At 50.5% G+C, this 19,608-nt stretch overlaps 1 protein-coding gene across 4 annotated transcripts in view; it reads left to right on the top strand.

The window, feature by feature from the left end:
* The window catches only part of CORO2B (coronin 2B), a 40,848-nt gene extending 25,630 nt beyond the window's left edge, over positions 1 to 15,218 (top strand). For all 4 annotated transcript variants that reach the window (XM_065076801.1, XM_065076802.1, XM_065076799.1 and 1 more), the window contains 10 exons: positions 6,818 to 6,934; positions 9,760 to 9,909; positions 10,614 to 10,778; positions 11,293 to 11,409; positions 11,507 to 11,611; positions 11,968 to 12,064; positions 12,560 to 12,672; positions 13,311 to 13,401; positions 13,484 to 13,623; positions 14,129 to 15,218. In XM_065076801.1, coding sequence (XP_064932873.1) covers positions 6,818 to 6,934; positions 9,760 to 9,909; positions 10,614 to 10,778; positions 11,293 to 11,409; positions 11,507 to 11,611; positions 11,968 to 12,064; positions 12,560 to 12,672; positions 13,311 to 13,401; positions 13,484 to 13,623; positions 14,129 to 14,260 — 1,227 coding nt within the window. In that variant the 3' untranslated portion in view covers positions 14,261 to 15,218. The remainder of the gene's footprint in view (positions 1 to 6,817; positions 6,935 to 9,759; positions 9,910 to 10,613; positions 10,779 to 11,292; positions 11,410 to 11,506; positions 11,612 to 11,967; positions 12,065 to 12,559; positions 12,673 to 13,310; positions 13,402 to 13,483; positions 13,624 to 14,128) is intronic.
* The last annotated feature ends 4,390 nt before the right edge of the window (positions 15,219 to 19,608 follow it).

Genomic DNA, 19,608 nt, shown 5'->3' on the forward strand with positions numbered 1-19,608 from the left:
TCAGGAGCTGCTGTGTGCATTTTTGGTGGTTTTTAGGGCTTACAGTGTCTGGCATGGCTGAAGCAGCTCTGTGATGGTCCCTGGGCACAGGGAGCTGAGTGCTGCTCATGGCTGGGCACAACCTGGGGTGCTTACAGCCCACAACGGGATTTATATTTAATTTAACAGTATTTCCATCCACACAAGAGGACTAACTGATACTTAAACCTTCATCCTGGCACGAATGACATCCAACAATGCTGATTTCTTTTCCAGTTTTTTGACTTGCAGGGTTCGGTTGTATAGCAAAAAGAGTGACGAAGGCGTCTATCAATTGATGTAACTTTTTGTGGCAAGTAACCTGTTAAATCTGGGACTTTATTCCAAAGAACCCCCGAACATGGAGTTTGCCAGAGACATCTCTCCTGGGGAAACTGAGGCACAGAGGCTTGTGGTGTTTGCTGGGGGCGGGAGCTGCACAGGCTGTAAAATTCATAGGGCTGAGCAGAAATCCTGTGCACCTCCTCTGCTTGTTTAAAGAACACAAACACTGTTTTAGCAGGTGCCGGAGGATGCACAGAGCACGTCTCCATCTCTTCCCTTGCCCACTGGAATTTCCCAGGTGTTACAGGGAAAAGGGGCAGCAGTTCCCACTCTAGGCGGTATTTTCCTGGGATCTACACCTGGCTGAAGAGCTACCTCCCTCCAACATGCCACAACATGAGCCGAGCTTTTAGAATTAGTTTACTAGAAAGCCTGGGCTAGCGTTTGGCTTACTGCTCTCATTCACAAGAGCAGTTGGAAGCCTGGCAGCAGGTTCACAACAACTGGGTTACTCTCAGTAGGACCCAGGAGGGCATTCAGACATTTCCAGCACCTGGAATTGATATTTCAATGAACGATACTGTTGATTGCATGCATGGATTTCTTTGGGTTTTTAGAATCATGGAATAGAATCATAGAGTGGTTTGTGCTGAAGGGACCTTCCCAGCTCCCCCAGTGCCACCCCTGCCATGAGCAGGGACATCCAGCTCAGGTTGCTCAGAGCCCCGTCCAGCCTGGCCTGGGATGTCTCCAGGGATGGGGCATCCACCACCTCTCTGGTATCTCTGACAGTGTCCATTCTTAAACCATGTCCTCTGTGGTTTGTATATACTTATGTATTTATTTATTCCCCCCCCCCCCTAAAAAAGGAAAACAAAATCTTTCACTTCTTAGCTCTGTAGATGCCCTGCTTGGTGTCTTCATTTCAGCATTAAGGCACTTCAGAAGAAAAGCACTTTTCTTAACAAGCCCCCACCCTGCACCAAAATCACCCACCAAAAAAGCAGGAAAGCTCCTTGAGTCATCTGTCTTTGTATTTATTCAGTTGTTGGAGAGAAACATCTCCAACAGCAGCACACTTCCACCGGCACGTGGCTATTTCCTCAGGGAATTATTTGTGGCAGCATCGTGGCAATGACTTTTCTGGGTCCCTGCCAAGGGTTTGCCCCATTTCTCTCTCGTTTGTGCTGCTTTTGTTTGATTTGGTTCCTAATGAAGATGGGTGAACCTACAGCGAGCTTCCCTTGTATGAAACCAGCCAGGGATCTGCCCCAGGGCAGGGAAATCTCTGTAATTTCCTCCTCTTTGGCTCTCAAGCAGGACAGACCTTCTTTAAAAAGACAGCAGTAAATGTATTTACTCTTAATCTCAGCCACTGGAGGCTGGTGTGTACTCAAGGATTTCCTAGGAAACCCTGTAATTCCCCTTCTGCTCGGGCAGCACTTCCCTGAGCCCCTTGAAAAGCTCATCAGGGTTTCAGGGTAGAACTGAATGAAGGTTTTTACCATGATCGTAGTGCTTCATGGGAAACGTGAGGGTTTGGAACTGTTCTGGGTTTGTGTTTGCAGGGAAACTGGTGAAAAGCAGGTTTTATGAAATACATATATTAAAGTGATTTATCTGAGCTTCCTTCTGATTGATTGTAAAGTGAATGTGGAGTCTGGAAAGATTAAAGCAAATGGTGAGACTGGAACTTGTGCTGCTGAGAGGGTCTGAAGTTATAATGTGTCCCATGGCCCCAGTCTGGCGATGGCCAAGAGGTTCCCAGGGATGCACTTTGGAATCAAAATTGCTCATCATGAGCTCACACGATTCCCAGCAATGTTTTGATGCCTTAGAGTCCTTAGAAGTGATGCTTCTAAGGATACAGAGGCTTTGCTCCTCCCCGTGACAGTGTTCCCCTTCCCGGGATGGTCTGAGCTCCTGGGACCGTGTGTCCGTCTCTCCTGCTCCAACCATTTTCAGGGCAAGGTTTCCTGCTCAGCCACCAAGCAGCAAAATCATGTAATTAAACCAACTTTAAAACTGTAATACAACATCCTTCCTCCCCCACACGTAATACAAATACTTTTCTCCCTTTCAGGTGCTCCTAATTGTTCCAGTGAAGGGAGGGCTTTGAGGGGCTGAATTTGCTGGAATATTTGCAATTTCCAGCCCATGCCATGGAACACGTCAGAGCTGCTGGAGCCCAGAGAGCTGCGACATGTCAGGCTCCGGCTAAAGGGACGTATCTGGGTCACTGAGCTTCTCCCAGCCAGGGATCCAGATTAGGATTCACTGTGGCTTAATGCTCGGCAGTTGGTGAGGTCCCTCTGAGAGTGACTCCATGGGAAGCTAGAGCACGAATCCCTGAGTTTTATTTATTTATAAAATTCTTTATTTCCTTTATTTGGCTCATTCTCCTCTTTCAGGTGTCCTGAGCATGAGCACAACCCACCCCTGCTCCTGTGCGGTCCTTTGCTGGATTCAACTAATTTTAATCAAAACTCTTCATTTCTTGGGCAGAAACTATCCCTAGTAACCAAACTCTTGTTTTGTCCTCTTGAGAGCCTTATGAATTTTAACAAAAAACATCAAATCCACTTTGCAAAGGAAATCACTCGGGTGGTTGCTCAAAATTGAAGTGATTGCATATTAACTTGTGCTGTTAAAAGGTCCGTTCGCCTGGAATTTAACAGCTGCTGCATGAATTTCTGCTCTAGACAGTGTGTTAATAATGTCATGGTAATGCAAATATGAAAACAGGGGGAAAGCTTGATAATCTGAGCCATTTGGGTAAGTGATGTCTGCTAGCGTACTTAATATATTAACCCATAAAGCTGTGCTTTGCATCCCATTAATTCGCAGGGGGCAGAGCTTTGTGCACTAACGAAGCATGGGTGTTGCTGTGTTTCTTTCCACCTTCTGTGTCTTATTTTTAGGTTTTTCTCCCCAAATCTTGGCTGCTTGTCCCGGGGCTGCATCCTTGCAGCTCGTGTTTTGATCTATGTGATGCTCAGGTGCAGGATGGGACCCAAAGTGCCTTGTCCTCTGCCCAGGGCTGTGGGACTGAGCTCTCCCCACCTGTGAAAGGAGAGGAGAATGTTGTGAGTTTTTTTTTTTTTCCATGGAAAAAACTTAAAGAATGTGAAAAATCAGATTTTTCTTCATAACTTTGCATGGTGTCGTGTTTGCAGTGGAGTTTGGATGGAGGCAAAAGCTGCCCTGGGTGTCCCCAGACCATGGGCAGCTCTTGTCCCATGTCCCCAGCATCCGTCAGGACAACCAGCCCCTCCTGAGTGACTGGCAAGGGGCCCAAGGAAGCAACTGCTGACTGTGAATGCTGGTTTTAGATATTGAGATGCTTTTAATGAAAAGCAACATTTTTGTAAATCATCCCTTTTTGAAGATTCAGTTCAGTGGAAAACTGATTTTTTGATCAAAGCTGTTTTCTAGGCTCTGCATTGGAAAGACTTGATTTTTGTTTAAATGAAGGGTTTATCTTCTCTAATAATTTCCCTTGCATTATGACCTGTATACTCACAGCACTTGGTCAGTCAATGCTTCTCCTTGGATGTCACTTTTCCTGGGGACCGTTGGCTCCCCTCATGGAAATCTGTACCTTGGGGGAATCCCTGGGACACTGGGGGCTGTGGCAGGTTGGGTGTGACAGGGACTTCCCAAGGGGTTGTCCTTGCCACTGGAAAAAGGAAAATTTAAAATCCATGGGTGATGCATGCTTTAATGCATTGCCCGTCCTATGGGATGCTCCAGTTCAGGGGACCGTCCCTCCAGCTGCGGCTCCATCTGGAGTCCTGGGTCTCCCTGGCAAAACTGTCAGAAAGTCACTTTGCTTGTTTTTATCCTTTCAAACCTGAACGGATTTATGACAGCACTAATAAATCCCAGGTCTGGGGCATTAACCAGGAAAACGTCCTTTCAGCTGTTCGATAATGTCAGAAATGTTGTGTAGGTCAATCACGACTACTTATGTGGGGTGAAGCTGCCAGGTAAATGAGGGGAAGAAACCACGTCAGTGGAAGGCAAGAGGCAGTTCAGGGTCCAGGGCTCACGTGGCAGCTCAGATCTGAGCCACATTGTTGCTAATGGTCAGTATTATCAAAATTTGGGCTCTCTGGGCGAGCAGAAGTGATGCTGTCGGCAGCTGAAGGAGGAGACAGATGCAGCTGCCTTGTCCTGGCACTTCCATTCATGCACCCATCCATCCATCCACCCCTGCCCTGGCACCCCTGAAATTTGCCCTAATGGGGGTTAAAATCCCCTGGGCAGGTACGAATCACTGCAGGGAAAATGAACCCTGTGCCCTACAGGGAGGGAATTTGCGTGATGTGCCCTAATTAGAAAGAGCTTCATGAGTTAGAAATCAGCCTTGCTTTAAGTGCTTGTCGCAGAGTGGTGAACGAGGATGCAATCCTGTGCTCATCACAGGCCAGGGAGTTAATGAGTGTTTGTGAGACTCTGTAACGAAGGGCAGAAGTGAACGACTGACTGGCTCTGACCCCATTACCCAGCCAGCGATGGAGCTGGAGGTGTCTGTGTGTTCATGGACTGAAGGCAGTGAAAGAAAGCACCAATTTTATTTTGTCCTTTACCTCAATAACTAAAATGACCCATATATGTAAGTCCCCAGTGTTTTAAGCCCAGCCCAGTTCTCATCTTATATATGGGCTGTGTCCAAGGGATGACTTAGAGCTGCTGTAGCAATTTGAGCAAGAACGAGCTTTCCACTCTAATCATAATGCCCATGAAAAGTATTTTAAAATTGATAAAGCTGGCTGAGGGAGGGTTGTGCTTGCCAGTGTTTCTCAGTGCCTTGTGCGATGGTTTTGAGGCCAGACCTGAGAAGAAATGTTTACCACTGAGGGTGGTGAGAGCCTGGCCCAGGTTGCCCAGAGAGGTGGTGGATGCCCCATCCCTGGAGACATCCCAGGCCAGGCTGGACGGGGCTCTGAGCAACCTGAGCTGGTGAAGGTGTCCCTGCTCATGGCAGGGGTGGCACTGGGGGAGCTGGGAAGGTCCCTCAAACCCAAACCATCCTGTGATTCTATGATTCTGCATTGCTGTCCCTACTAGACCGAATCCAGGTGGGCAGACCTGCCCTGCTCATGCATCCCATGCTGCTTCCAGCTGGTGTTCACTGGGACTGCCTGACAATTAGTGTCTCCCTGGGACCAAATTAATTCAAATAAACCTTCCCAGCAGTGGTGGCACAGGGGTGAGCCCCTGGGCCTGATCCGGCCACCCTGAGTATTCCTGGTTGGTGAAAACGCTGTGTGTTCTCCTCAGTGGTTTTCTTTGTTCATGTTTAAACGGAGGCAGGAGCTCGATACGATAAAAGGTCAGCACTGGAAGGGGCTATGAAATATTTAGTGGCTGTGTAGTGCTGATCTAGTTAGTTTGCAGGCTCTGAAGCTCTGGGCTGCTCAGGAAGATGGTGCAGGGGACGGAAAGTGGTGGGGGGCCATGGAGGGACCTGACAACGTCCCTACAAAGAGCTTGGGCTTCCTGAAACCCATCTCAGGTCCTCGCTTGGCTGGGATGGCAGGACTGGACTGGTCATAGAAGCCTTGTAAAGATTCCCATAGAAAAGATGTGGGGCAATGGATACAAGGTGCTCCTGGGGAGATTCTGATGGGACATAAGAGCGAAATTTTTAACAACCAGATGTTGGAATAATCTCCCCAGGGAAGTGGTGGATTCCCCAGCACTGGGCATGTTTAAGATTCAGCTGGACAGGATGCTGGGCCAGCTTGTCTAGACCGTGCTCTTGCCAAAAAAGGTTGGACCAGATGATCCTTGAGGTCCCTTAAACTTGGGATTCTGTGATTCCATCCATGTGGAAGGATCCCCAGAGAGGTAGGTGGTGGATGTCCCATCCCTGGAGACATCCCAGGCCAGGCTGGACGGGGCTCTGAGCAACCTGAGCTGGTGAAGATGTCCCTGCTCATGGCAGGAGTGGCACTGGGGGAGCTGGGAAGGTCCTTTGCAACCCAAAGCCTCTGTGATGTTGTAAGTGATGTACCATCTGGGTTATTAGCATTGTTAAACAAGTGTTCATGATCCCAAAGTCACTAGGCATATGTTCTCTGGAGTAGACGTGCATCCCTTGCTCAACATCACTTCCAAAGTCTGGGAAGAAAGTACCGAATATCTCATGCATGACTCAATGGCCGATTTGCTTTGAAGATCAGTTTGGAGCCTCTTGAGTCCCTTCCAGCTCTTTTTGCCCCTGTTTTTGGATGGTCATGCAAAGATTTCCTCCTGGGGGTGGGCAGTCCCATGGGGTTGTGATTGCAGAAACCCCTTCTCATACCTGGAATATCAATGGGGTAAAACCCATCCCCGACTCAGCTAGGCATCTCCTGTGGCTAAAAGACCCATCCCAGCATGAACTACAGAGCTCTCTTCCCTAACAAGGCTACAGCCATAAAAAGACCAACTTTAACACTAAACACTAAACTTGTTTGTTTGTTTGTTTGTTTGTTTGTTTGTTTGTTTTTATTTAAAATTACAGACAGGCCGAATCGAACCCAACTACCCCAAAGTCTGTGGTCACCAGGGCAACGTGCTGGACATCAAGTGGAATCCCTTCATTGAGAACATCATTGCATCATGCTCCGAAGACACCTCGGTGAGCTAGGATGCTTGGGGTTGTCACCTCCCAGGGGGACAAGCAGCTCCATGCACCCCCTGCCTTTAATTTCTGCGCCTGGAGGCAGGGAAAGGGGCTGTCATGGGTGGGAAATGCCTCAGGAACAGAGAGGGGGTAAAGACTGATGCAGAACAGTAGGAAAATTGTGCCAGTTCTTGTCTCCTGTGTCATTGGTGCAGGGGCTGCAGTTGGTGCCCAGCTCCTCTGCTGTCCCCCGTGTCACTTATTGTCACAATGCTGCTCTTTCTGCGTCCCCTGCTGCAGATAAGCCATAGAGCTGTGCACAATGAGGTCTTTTTTTTGGCTTTTCAAGCCCAACAGCAATGCTATTATTAATCCTTGTTGCCATCAGGGACTGCAACTGCTCTCATGGCTTGATCCATCAAGCGACATGAGCCAAAGGCAACTTTGCAGGCAGGGGGATAATGAATCAGGTCATCTTTATGTAGCTGTTATTTGCATCCTCCTCCTTTTTATTTTCTGGACAGAAGTCCATCCCAAAGGCTGTATCATAAAGCAAAAAAAAAGCCTTTACACAAGGGAGAAGACCAGAAACCACCACCCATTCTGCATGGCAGAAGCTGGGACTTGGGCTGATCCAGTTTTTAACCAATTACTACAAATCTGCTTCGCCTGATCCTTAGCGTTTCACTGTGTTATCACCTAATGACTCATCCTCTCCTTCAGTTCAGTATATTGGCATTTTTTTTATTAGCTGAAAGCTTGTCAAGGAAGATATTGAGTGGGGGGAAAAAAATTCAGATCATGGCCATGAATCATGCTGAGCTGTCTCCTGCTTTAAATCATAACCTTTTATATACAGTCACCAGGGAATAGAAATGCTGGGAGAGAGGGAGGGAGGGGGAAGGCTTCGTGAGCCATCGTTAAACCTGGGAAATTAAATTAATTGCCCCTGAGGCTGTCAGGTGCGGGGGTTCGCTATCAAACCCGGATCCATCTGTATCTGTCTGTCCCCACGCAGATAACGGTGTCTGTCCTCCCTGATGCCCTTGGGGCACTGGAACCATTATTTCATTAGTGTCCTTGCAGGACAATTAGCGGCAGGGCTGACCCTCGAATCGCCCTTCCCGCTGCAGTGCTGCGAGAGGTTGAAATGTTGGGATGGATTTTTGGGAAGGAGCTCTTACAGGGCAGGACAAACCATGCAGGAGGATTAAAAGAGGAGTTGCCTGATCACCGTGAGTGTTTCCAGCTCGGGCACAGTGAGCCAATGTGGAAGCAGAGCTGGAGCGGGGATTTTGCAGCACAGTTGTTTGTTTGCAGGATCCATCTCTTAGTGGAAAGGTGTGTTTCAGGGGCAAATTTATCAAGAAGGTTTCTTAGGATGGGTTGGGAGAGGAAGGCTCTGGTCTCACAGGCTGTTCTCCCTGGTGTCAAGGGAGGAGGGTGGGAAGAGGCACTTCTGGGGATGTTCCTGTTTTTAAATTATAATTTTTCAAAAGCATTTTTTCCATCCCAGGATGGACCAAGAATATGAAACGCAATGCTTGAGTTTTGGAGCAGCTCCAGCTCTGCCTGTACTGGCACCAAAATGGCATTAGGGCTGCAACTGGTTCCAACACATCGAATTTCAGGTCATAGTGACCGCGGTAATGGGGAAACCTGCCTAAAATAGCCTGTCCCTGGCACTCACCTCCTGCTTTTGCAAGACACAAGGAGTGATGTAACTGCATTTGGAGCAGACCGCAGAGGTGATGCCACGCTGCAGAGCCCCAGCGATGCTTCACCGTGGATGCAGGACACATTTAATAACCATCCTTTAGAATCACAGAAGGGTTTGGGTTGAAGGGACCTTCCCAGCTCCCCCAGTGCCACCCCTGCCATGAGCAGGGACATCTTCACCAGCTCAGGTTGCTCAGAGCCCCGTCCAGCCTGGCCTGGGATGTCTCCAGGGATGGGGCGTCTACCACCTCTCTGGCCAATCTGGGCCAGGCTCTCACCATCCTCAGAGACAGCAATTTCTTCCTCATGCCTGGTATGAATCTCCCTCCTTTAGTTTAAAACCCCCACCCCTTGTCCTATCACAACAGACCCAGCTGAAAAGTCTGTCCCCATCTTTCTTGTGGGCTCCCTGCTGGTGATGTGGCTCCTGTTTGAGCATCCCCTGGCGATGCATGGAGCTGAGCATATGAAGGCTTCCCTGTGTCCCCCAGTGTGACAGGGCACCCCCTGAGCAGCGGGTACCACTCCGGGGTGCAGAGGTGGCCCAGAGCCTTCAGGGATGCAGATCTGGGGATTTGCTAACAGTTGTTGCATAACCCACCCTTTCATAACCGTTTACTTCAGCATCTGGCAATCAGGTTTCTGTCACTCGTTGCTCATCTTGTGCCTTGTCTGAAAACCGCTGATGCTCTCAGAATCATCCCTCTGAGCCAAACCAGTCTCTTAACCTTGTCTCTCTCATAAGGCTGTTTCCTCTGCACACTCTGCAACCTGCAGAGCAGCATCTCCCACCTCTAAATGTGCAGGTTCAGGCAGAAAACTCACTGCTCCACCCGTACATTTCTATGCAGATTTTTCACTGCAATGTTGCAAATTAGTTTTTACCCTCTGGGGAGCTGTGGGGCTGGCAGGACCCTTGGTCTCACTGCTGTGATGGGTGCAGACTGAGTGGGTTAGATAAAAGTGACCTGTCACCTTGGCTTTGTCTGCCACATCAGGATGCAGGATGATGCTGCTGACATTGGGGCACTGCAGAGATTCGGCAGCTCAGAGCTCCCGGGGCAGGTGTCGGGTCCTCCCGGGGCTCCCAAACCCATCCTGACACCATCCCCGTCCTGCAGGTTCGGATCTGGGAGATCCCCGAGGGCGGTCTGAAGAGGAACATGACGGAGGCAGTGCTGGAGCTGTATGGGCACAGCCGGCGTGTCGGCCTCGTTGAGTGGCATCCCACCACCAACAACATCCTCTTCAGTGCTGGCTACGACTATAAGGTGAGTCCTGCCCATCCTGCTCCTTGTGCTTGGCATTGCAAAGGCTTTTGTCGCTTGTGGCGTGGGTGGGAGTCAACCAGGGCAGGATCCTCCAGTCAGAATAAAACCGTAGAATCATTTTGGTTGGAAAAGAGCCTCAAGATTGAGTCCAATTGTTACCCCACTCTGGCACTACCCCATGTCCCTGAGAACTTCATTTCTGCATCTGTTCAACCCCTCCAGGGATGGTGACTCCACCACTGCCCTGGGCAGCCTGTTCCAATGCCCAACAGCCCTTTGGGGAATAAATTGTTCCCAAGATCCAATCTCAGCCTCCCCTGGAGCAACTTGAGGCCGTTTCCTCTGCTCCTGGTGCTTATTCCTGGGGAGCAGAGCCCGATTCCCCCCTGGCTCCAAGCTCCTTTCAGGCAGTTCAGAGATCAGAAGGTCTCCCCTCAGCTCCTGTTCTCCAGCTGAACCCCCTGGGTCCCTCAGCCGCTCCCATCACACTTGTGCTCCAGCCCCTTCCCCAGCTCTGTTCCCTTCTCTCAACTCGCTCCAGCACAAGGGCTTTCTTGGCGTGAGGGGCCCAAAACTGACCCCAAGATTCACGGTTTGGTCTCCCCAGTGTCCAGGACAGGGGCTGGTCACTGATGTAGGGGCTCAGAAGGGATGAGGGGTCTCCAGGAGTGGAGACGCTGGGGCAGCCTTCCCACTTCCTGCAGGTCCTCATCTGGAACCTGGACATCGGGGAGCCAGTGAAGATGATCGATTGCCACACGGACGTCATCCTCTGCATGTCCTTCAACATGGACGGCAGCCTCCTGGCCACCACCTGCAAGGACAAGAAGCTGCGGGTGGTAGAGCCGCGCTCGGGCAGGGTCCTGCAGGTGCGGTGCTTGTGCTGGGGGGGTTAGAAATAACATCTTGGGGAGGAATCCTACTGAAAACGCATAAAAACATTTGCAAGGTTCTGTACATACTTGTGATGGGATGATTTGCATGTGTCAGTGTCTGCAAATAATTCTCTGCTGTGTGGAGGGGCTGGTTGTTTTAATGAGGTGGAGATGATGGAAGGGGCTTGGCCTCATCCCAGCACAGAAACTGGAGGCTTTTATTCCTTTATTGATTAAGGACTGGTGGAAAATAGTAGAAATTAGGCTGGGAGGGTAGCAGAAATTTACAGAAAGAGACACAATTTGGAGGAGGACAGTGGTTCCTCAGCAAAGGTGGCACCCGATGTTTGGGGAGATGGGCATTTTCATTTTGCTGAATCGCGGTCCCTCCTCCTGGCATGGAGCCGCTTGTGACCGGGAGAGGTGCCGGGAGCGGCAGGGGGTGTTCAGCCACAGCTGGGTCTGGGGGCTGCGGATTGATGCTGACGAACACGTTTGGGTCTGGCAGGAGGCGAGCTGCAAGAACCACCGCGTCAACCGTGTGGTGTTCCTGGGCAGCACGAAGCGGCTGCTGACGACGGGGGTGTCGCGCTGGAACACACGGCAGATCGCTCTCTGGGACCAGGTGGGTGCCAGGACCCCCACTCCATCCCCACTGGGACCCGTGCTCAGCACCAGCACATCCTGGTTAATAAAACGTTTTGTTTTTTCCTGTTGGGCAGGAAGATCTGTCCATGCCCCTGATAGAGGAGGAGATCGATGGACTCTCGGGTCTCCTCTTCCCATTCTACGATGCTGACACACACATGCTGTACCTGGCTGGCAAGGTAGGGGCTGCACATCACATCCTGTGGCTGCGGGGCTGCAGCGTCACCAGGGGGGCAAAGGGGCCTCTCCCCAGCAAACAGCACAGGGAGAAGAGCTGGAGTTGCAGCAGGGCTGTGCTGAGCCCTGAGCAAAGCGTTGGGCAGCTCTTTGGCCACAAAATGCTGTTTTGGAGAGGTGCCCACCACTGGTAGCGGGGTGGGGAGCATCCTGCGGGGTGATAACCAGGGCTGCAGCATCCCCAGCCTGTATCCCCTCAGCACCTCCCAAGGACAGGGCACTGGGGGCTGTTGTCACAGTCTTTTTTCAGCCTTGTGTTTGCCAGAGTAGTAAAGCATCTTCCACATGCTTGTTCCAGGGCGACGGCAACATTCGTTACTACGAGATCGGCTCGGAAAAGCCCTACTTGAGTTACCTGATGGAGTTTCGCTCCCCAGCTCCGCAAAAAGGACTGGGTAAGGGTGGTTGTGCTGCTGAGCAGAACCCTAAATCACTCATCCACGACAGCGCGGAACACTCAAAAGGTAGATGATGGAAGGTGCTTAATTAAATGCTCCAGTCAAATGGGTTTGGAGAATCAAGGCTGGCTGCAGTGCCGGCAGGGCAGCGTTCCCGGTGCTGTGCTGTCCCTCCTGCCGTGATGCAGTCTGGCTGGGCACATGCTTGTGACACCCTTCCTGCTGTCACACATCACACAGGGCTTTACCGGGGGCATCAGTCAGTGATTCCTGTGATTTGTCCTTGATAAAAGCTACTCACTCCTTTCCCAATATCCTTGCGAACACCCCTGGTGTGGCCCAGGTCCATGCCCCAGGGTGACAGCAGGGATTAATTTGGTAATGAGCTAGGTCTCTTGATGGAGAGCGAGGACATTTTGGGGTGCTCTGTGCTGGGGATGTGGATGGGTCCCCGCTGGCTGACCGGAGTCACTGTCTGTGCCTCCTCCGCAGGGGTGATGCCGAAGCATGGGCTGGATGTGTCAGCCTGCGAGGTCTTTCGGTTCTACAAGCTCGTGACCCTCAAGGGGCTGATTGAACCCATCTCCATGATCGTACCCAGGAGGGTGAGTCCCTCACTGCACCCCAGGGCGCGGGGACAGGGTGTCCGAAGCGGGTCCAGTGTGATGGAGATGTCCTGACCTGTGCTGACCAGTCCAACTGCCGGATCACTTTGTACGAGGCTTAGCCCTCCCAGTCGTTACACTTCTCCAGGAACGGGCTTGCCAGGGGATTTTCACGCAGGGTTTAATGGGAGTGTTTTTAGGAAATGCATCTCTGCATCGCTCCTGGCCTTGACACACTTAGTTTGTGCAAAATCCACTCGGCCCAGTGCGATAGGCAGCAAAGGCCTTATCTCGCCTGAGGTTTGGGGGCTGTTTCTGGTAAAATACACCTTGGAGCTGGAGCAGGGTTTGGCTTTGGCCTTCCTGTCTGCGCAGGAGCTGGCCCCAGGCTCTGCCACTGCTCAGCAGCCCCTGCCTGGGTTTCCAGATCCACCTCCCGTGCCGTGTGCAGGCAGCGCTGGCGTTTCGCATTCAGTAATGGTGCAAACACTGATTTATTACTTCCCCAGATGCCCTGGGCAGCTGCATCTCTGCATGCCAAGGAGCAAGTGCAACCCTTTGCGGCACATCGCAACACGTAGTTAAAATCACGTGTGGATTCACAGAGGCATTTGCTTTTCTTTCCTCGTTGCTTTTAGTCAGAAACGTACCAGGAGGACATTTACCCCATGACGCCGGGCACAGAGCCGGCCCTGACGCCCGATGAGTGGCTGAGCGGGGTGAACAGAGGTAAAGCCACCCGCAACACGTTGGGGGGGACACAGAGCCCCCAGACTGGCCGGGCTGACGCCTCCCATTCTGCCCCACACAGATCCCATCCTGATGTCACTGAAGGAGGGCTACAAGAAGACATCCAAAATTGTCTTTAAGGCACCGGTGAGGGAGAAGAAGAGCGTCGTGGTTAATGGCATAGACCTGCTGGAGAATGTGCCGCCCCGGACGGAGAACGAGGTACCGGGGACATGGGGATGGGAGGGGACAGTCCCTGGCTGGGGGGACATTTTGTGGGTGCAGCTTGGGACACTGCCACCCTGCAGGGCTCTGCCTGTCTTCCCAAAGTCACGTACCTGGTGTTTCGCAGCGGCTGCAAGCATCCCACTCCACATTAACCACAGGGCATCTGAAAGGAGCAGCGTTAAGCTCCGAAATGTTATTTTTTTTATTAAAATCCTCATCTGGGAACAACATACGGAGGTGTTGGGGAAACATCAGTGCTTGGTCCTGGGAGGGATTTGTTTTGCTGGAGCTGAGTTTGCAGATTACATGCACAGGGTATCCCCAAGATGGTGAAATGGTAAATCCGAGAGAACGGGCAGCACAACAGATGAATTATAGAGTCCCCAGGTGGTTTGGGTTGAAGGGACCTTCCCAGCTCACCCAGTGCCACCCCTGCCAGGAGCAGGGACGTCTGTACCCAGCTCAAGGGGGTCCCTCCAGCTCCTTCTTTCCCTTCCAGCTCCTTCGGATGTTCTTCCGACAGCAGGATGAGATCCGGCGGCTGAAGGACGAGCTCTCGCAGAAAGACATACGAATCCGGCAGCTGCATCTGGAGTTGAAAAACCTGCGTAACAGCCCGAAGAATAATTAACTTCCAGGGACATTTTATAAATAAACTTTCTTTGTTTATACTCGCTCTTTAATTTTATTGTATCCACTTACACAGAATATGAGCCAGAAGCCAAGTGACCTGCCAAGAGCCCACTCGCTAACTGGAAACACGTCCTTCTCGTCTCGTCTAGCGCTAAAACCATGATAACCGACAGCTACTGCATGAGAGGCGGCTGGGGCATCCTCTGTGCACCCCGGCGATGGGCTTGGAGTAAGTAGCCAAGCCGGGTCCCCTCTGATGGGACAACCTGGCATGGAGGAGCTGCGGCAGCTGCTCCCCGGGAAAGCGTCATGCTTCATTGCTATTAATTTGTTTTTTTCCTATGCAAAAATGTGACAGTGGGTGCGGAACTGGGAAAGGGCTTAATTCACAAGAGCTGCCTGGGCAGCAGCTCAGGACCTTCCCGTGGAGCTGCCGTGGCACTGGCAGGAGCAGCCGGTGACCATCCCGGGCACAGCCCGGGTGGAGATGCTCCACGTGTGTGTGTGTGCATCCCTGCACACACCTACAGCCTGGTTTCCCAAACAGAGAGGGATATTTGCTCCCTCCACCTCAGTGCAGAGGGACATGTCCTCCTGGCGCTGGGACACCCACAGGGAGGGGGACGATCCACCTGCTCGCCCCAGGGATGGACCCCACAGGCACTCGATGGGTTCGGTATATATGTACAATCATGTTGGGTTTTTTTGTGGATTAGGCCTGTAGCACAGGGAACAACACCAAATACTGCTAGTTCACCTATATGTATATATATATATTTTCACTAAATCGAGTTGCTGAACTGCCCAGCACTCCCTGTGCAACAGTTTCCCCTCTCTGTTAATTTACCTTACGCACCCACTGCTGCCTCCCCCTTTACCTTACATGTGCTGTCATTGCCTCTTATTTATGCTACCATGGAATAGTGATGAAATAAAATGTTTTCAAGATACCAAAACCTTGCCCAATCCTTTATTTGCTGGAAGTGTGGAGGGGGGATGCTCACTAGAGGCACTTTCCAGCCAAAAATGAATCACAGGATGGTTTGGATTGAAGGGACCTTCCCAGCTCCCCCAGTGCCACCCCTGCCATAAGCAGGGACATCTTCACCAGCTCAGGTTGCCCAGAGCCCCGTCCAGCCTGGCCTGGGATGTCTCCAGGGATGGTTCATCCACCACCTCTCTGGGCAACCCCGGCCAGGCTCTCACCACCCTCAGAATAAAACATTTCTTCCTTGTATCTAGTCTAAATTCTCTTTTCTTTTAGTTTAAATCCATCACCCCTTGTCCTATTGCTACTAAAAAGTCTGTCCTTATTTTTCTTATAAACCCCCTATGCCAAATCCAGCCCCAAATTTGTAGGTAAAATGTCACAGCTGGGCATGCACCAGGCAGAGGGTAGTCCCAGGGATGCCAAGATGGAAATAGAGCTTTAAGCTTTATTTCCTTCACTTTCTGGCCTTGAGGAATGTGTTACCCTTTAGTGTCAGGACTGGAGATTCCTTGTTTAATTCTGGCTCATAACTGGAAGGAGAAGCTGCTGTTGAAGCGTGTCTGGGCTGCTCCGTGCAGAGCGGTGACGTCTCAGTCCTGGTTGAGGTTATTTATGTCTTGTGGCCTTATCCAAAGTGGGTGTGTCAAGATTTACTGTGCTAAATTATCACTTCTAAGGAAAGAGTCAATGTTTCTCCAAAGCCCCTCAAATCAATGCAAAATGAGCCCAATTACAGCTGCGGGTGGTGATGATTAATGAGGCAATTAGCATATCTGCAAACATCAGCACGAACAGTGCCGTCTCTACAGGTGATGGGGACATCCTGGGGTGCAGAGGTGACAGACACAGGACAGCTCTGGGGGGGTTTATTGTGCATTTATTTGCAAAGTGCTCACAGGGCTCCCAAAATGTTTGGGATTCACTGCACATGTCCATCCCGAGCCCTGGCTCTGAAGTTTCCAGGGCAAACCCTTCACCAGGTTCTCACTGTTCCCCTTCTTGCCCCTTTCCTCCCCAAATCACCTCCCTCAGTAACAGCTCCAGCTTTTCCCGACGCTTCCTCCTGCACCATCTGGGCGCTATTTAAAGCAAAAAGGCTCATTTTAGGCCACTTGATACATTCAATTTTAGCACTGAAGTCCCTCTGCTGTTGCAACCTCATGACTCGAGCGTGGAGCCAGGTAAATCCTCCATTACTGCTTTTAAGGAAAAAAAGCTTGAAAATCTCAGCCCCTTCCTTCTTCAAACGGGTGATTTCTTTCCCCCTCTGTATTAACTCTGTCCTCCGTGCTCATCCTTATCGCCCTGACCTACTTTCTGCCTCCCGGAGGTTTCGCTTTGTTTGAGGCTCGGCCTCCTCGTGCGCTTCCTCGCTGCGGGATGGTTGTTAGTTCTTTGTTTTCCAACATTTTGAAAAGATTTCTGGTGTTTAGCCTCCCCGCCCCCAATTTACGGATGAAGGTATATATCTTCTACACATTCATAAAATGATTTCAGATCTTCTAAGAAAACATATATATAAAATACTGAAATCTAAAATTAAGCAAATGCAGGAGAATCCAGTAGGGGTTTATTTTAATTAAGTGGGAGTTTCCCATCGATTTGCAGAGAACTCTGCTTTTCCCTTCTTTTTCTGACACCCTTCAAATCCAGAGGTGCTTTGCACTCACAGAACTCAGTTCAGCAGCTCCAGTTCGGGGACCCCGTCAGGAGCAAAATATCACTAGACATTTTTACAAATTTAGTGCCTTTTTAGAAATTATGCACTGCTGCCTTTTAACCTAAAGAGAGATCCCCAGAATCCAAGTTTTCAATACCCTCCCGTGGCTTTTGATCACTGAAAAGGGGAATGTGATGACCGACGGCCACGCTTGGATGTACCTGCCTCAGCCAGACGTGGCCACTCCAGATGTTTCACAGCATCTGCAAGGGCTCAGCAGGGAAACACATATCATCTGCCCTATTACCCAGCAGTGACTGGCTCTGAACAGCGCTGGAAAATCACAGGAAAATGAGCAATTGCAGGGATTTTTGGTGCAAGGAGCGGTGGTGTTCTCTCAGGGGAAGATGTCCACGGTGAAATGATGGGCAGGCACATCCTCTGCTGCCGCCTCCTTTCTCCATGCATGTTTGGTGAGCGCCAAGTGTAACGGAAAAATCAAAACTCCAAACAGAAAGCGTTAAAAAGTCTTGCCAAAAATTATTTGCTGGGTTTTTATTGGCTCCAGGCAGACGGAGAGAAGCCAGAAGTGACAGCAACAAGCTGAAAGTCGCACGGTGACGTTATCTGGACTGAGCAAGCAGAGAGTGAGAACTGCCAAGTGGAACAGAACAGCAGGAAAAATCCACTCGGGGAAGCACCGGTCAGAGCTACAGGGAGATGCTCGGACCAGAAAACACCACTCCAGTTTTCCAGTTGAAAAGGGAGCGATAACTGCAGCTCCCAAACCACACACACACACACACAACCTGTGTTCCCCCCAACACCAGACAGCGTTAATCCCCCCATCTCCTTACCCAATGCACGAAGCGAAGGAGCTGCTGAACATTTAAATCCTCCCTGTCCGATGCTGCTGCCGGAGCCTCGCTGGGAAGACAGGTGAGCGCTGTCGCAAGCAAAACAGGGCGATGGCTTCACCCGCCACCAAAGAAGCATTTGTCAGCAAGGAGAAGAGCTTTCCAGCGGTTTGGAAGGCGGGAGGAATTGTTTAGAAGAGCCAAGGAGGCAGGAAGGCAGGGAGAGCAGTGCTGGCTGCCCTGGGCTCTGCAGGCACCAGGGGAGCATCGCGGTCCTTGTCCCCGACCCACCTGCCGCCTCCCTCCAGCAGCATCTCCATCCTATCCCAGGCTGCCCACTTCTCTCTGTGGGAGCCAGGACATTTGTCATGGTCCAAAGGGGATTAGAAACAATTATTTTCACATCAGGATGAGCTTCATGCAGCTGGATCGCTAATTGAGTCTCATTTTTTAAGCACTCTGCAGTACATTTGTTCCCTTCACATTGCAGATTGAAAATCTTCAGCCATCTCACTCCCAGGGCTGAATTTCTTAACTGATATGATATCTGGCATCATCAGAGATTTCTAAATTTCAGCACAGGGTGATTCACTCTTACTAAAACACGAGACATCTTTAAAGACAACTGTAAGAGATTTGTGGTTGAAGCAGGATTGTCCCGCAGATGATTTAACACCAACCTGGGCACTGCGGGGCAGGAGACCCCAACTGTCATTGCTCCACATTTGGCAGGGATGCTCAGTTGTTCCAACAGGCAGCAAACCAGTGGATTTGCTGCTCCATATACCCAAATCTCAACTCAAAGTGACCTGGAATATGTATGTGGTCAAGCAAGTCACTGCCCTCACCTTGGGCAATAGGATGAAGGAACAGTTTTCCCTGTTTTTACAGAAATATCATTTAAACTAACGGGGGGACCCACTGCAGAGTCTGGAGCGAACTCGCAATCATCTCCTCCTGCATAACTGGGTAACGTTGACTATCTGGACTTGCAAAGCCTTCCTGCCCTTCACCAGAGTCTCTGCTTTAACCACAAACATGCAGCTACAAGAAAGCATTATCAAATCAGCCGAGGAGGAGCCGTCCCTGCGGGTGACAGCAATGCAAACACCCCGGCCATTATGTTATTGAGACTATAGAATCTGCAGTCCCCATACGTTCAGCTTGGCACGTAAAAATTGTCACCGAGAGCATCTTGTTCCCGCCTTGCTCACTGACAGGCACAGTGCGAGACCCAGAAAAACAGGAGGGGGTTTGTTTGTGAAAAGGGGTCACAAACGCAGCTGTGAAGCCCCAGCAGGACATTTGAGGTGGTTATGAGCTTCAGAACAGGCTCAGGACAGCAAAACAAAATAAAGTTCCCCAGGAATAAACTCTTGGGGTGTCTCTGAAACAGGAGCCGGGGTGGGGCTCTGCTTTGCCATTAAGTTTTCCCCCAGCACCTGACGTGTTCCAGGTAAAGCATAATTTCATGCAACACGTCAGGATGATTGTACAAACGAGAATAGTTTGGGCATCTGGAAAACACTCTGGGCTGCTGCATTATGGGGGCTCTTCAAATCACCCTGTGCTGAAAGAGCAAAGTGACACCAAAACTTGGCATTTGAATGAGCTGGACTCTCCCATTTTTCATTTCTGACAGTATTTCTACCTGGGTTTCCCTGCTGAACTGTTACAAAATATAGGGGTTTGGTTTTTTTTCCCAGGAGTTGGTGAGTTGCTGAGTAGCTTCAGCCAGCACTTATGTACACACAGAGCACTTGGAAAGAAAACAAGACCTTGTTCCTCAGCATGCCAAGACTGTACTCACATACTGTGAAATATGAAATAACTATGAA

Source organism: Columba livia, chromosome 11, assembly GCF_036013475.1.
Source record: "Columba livia isolate bColLiv1 breed racing homer chromosome 11, bColLiv1.pat.W.v2, whole genome shotgun sequence".
Classification (NCBI taxonomy): Eukaryota; Metazoa; Chordata; class Aves; order Columbiformes; family Columbidae; genus Columba; species Columba livia.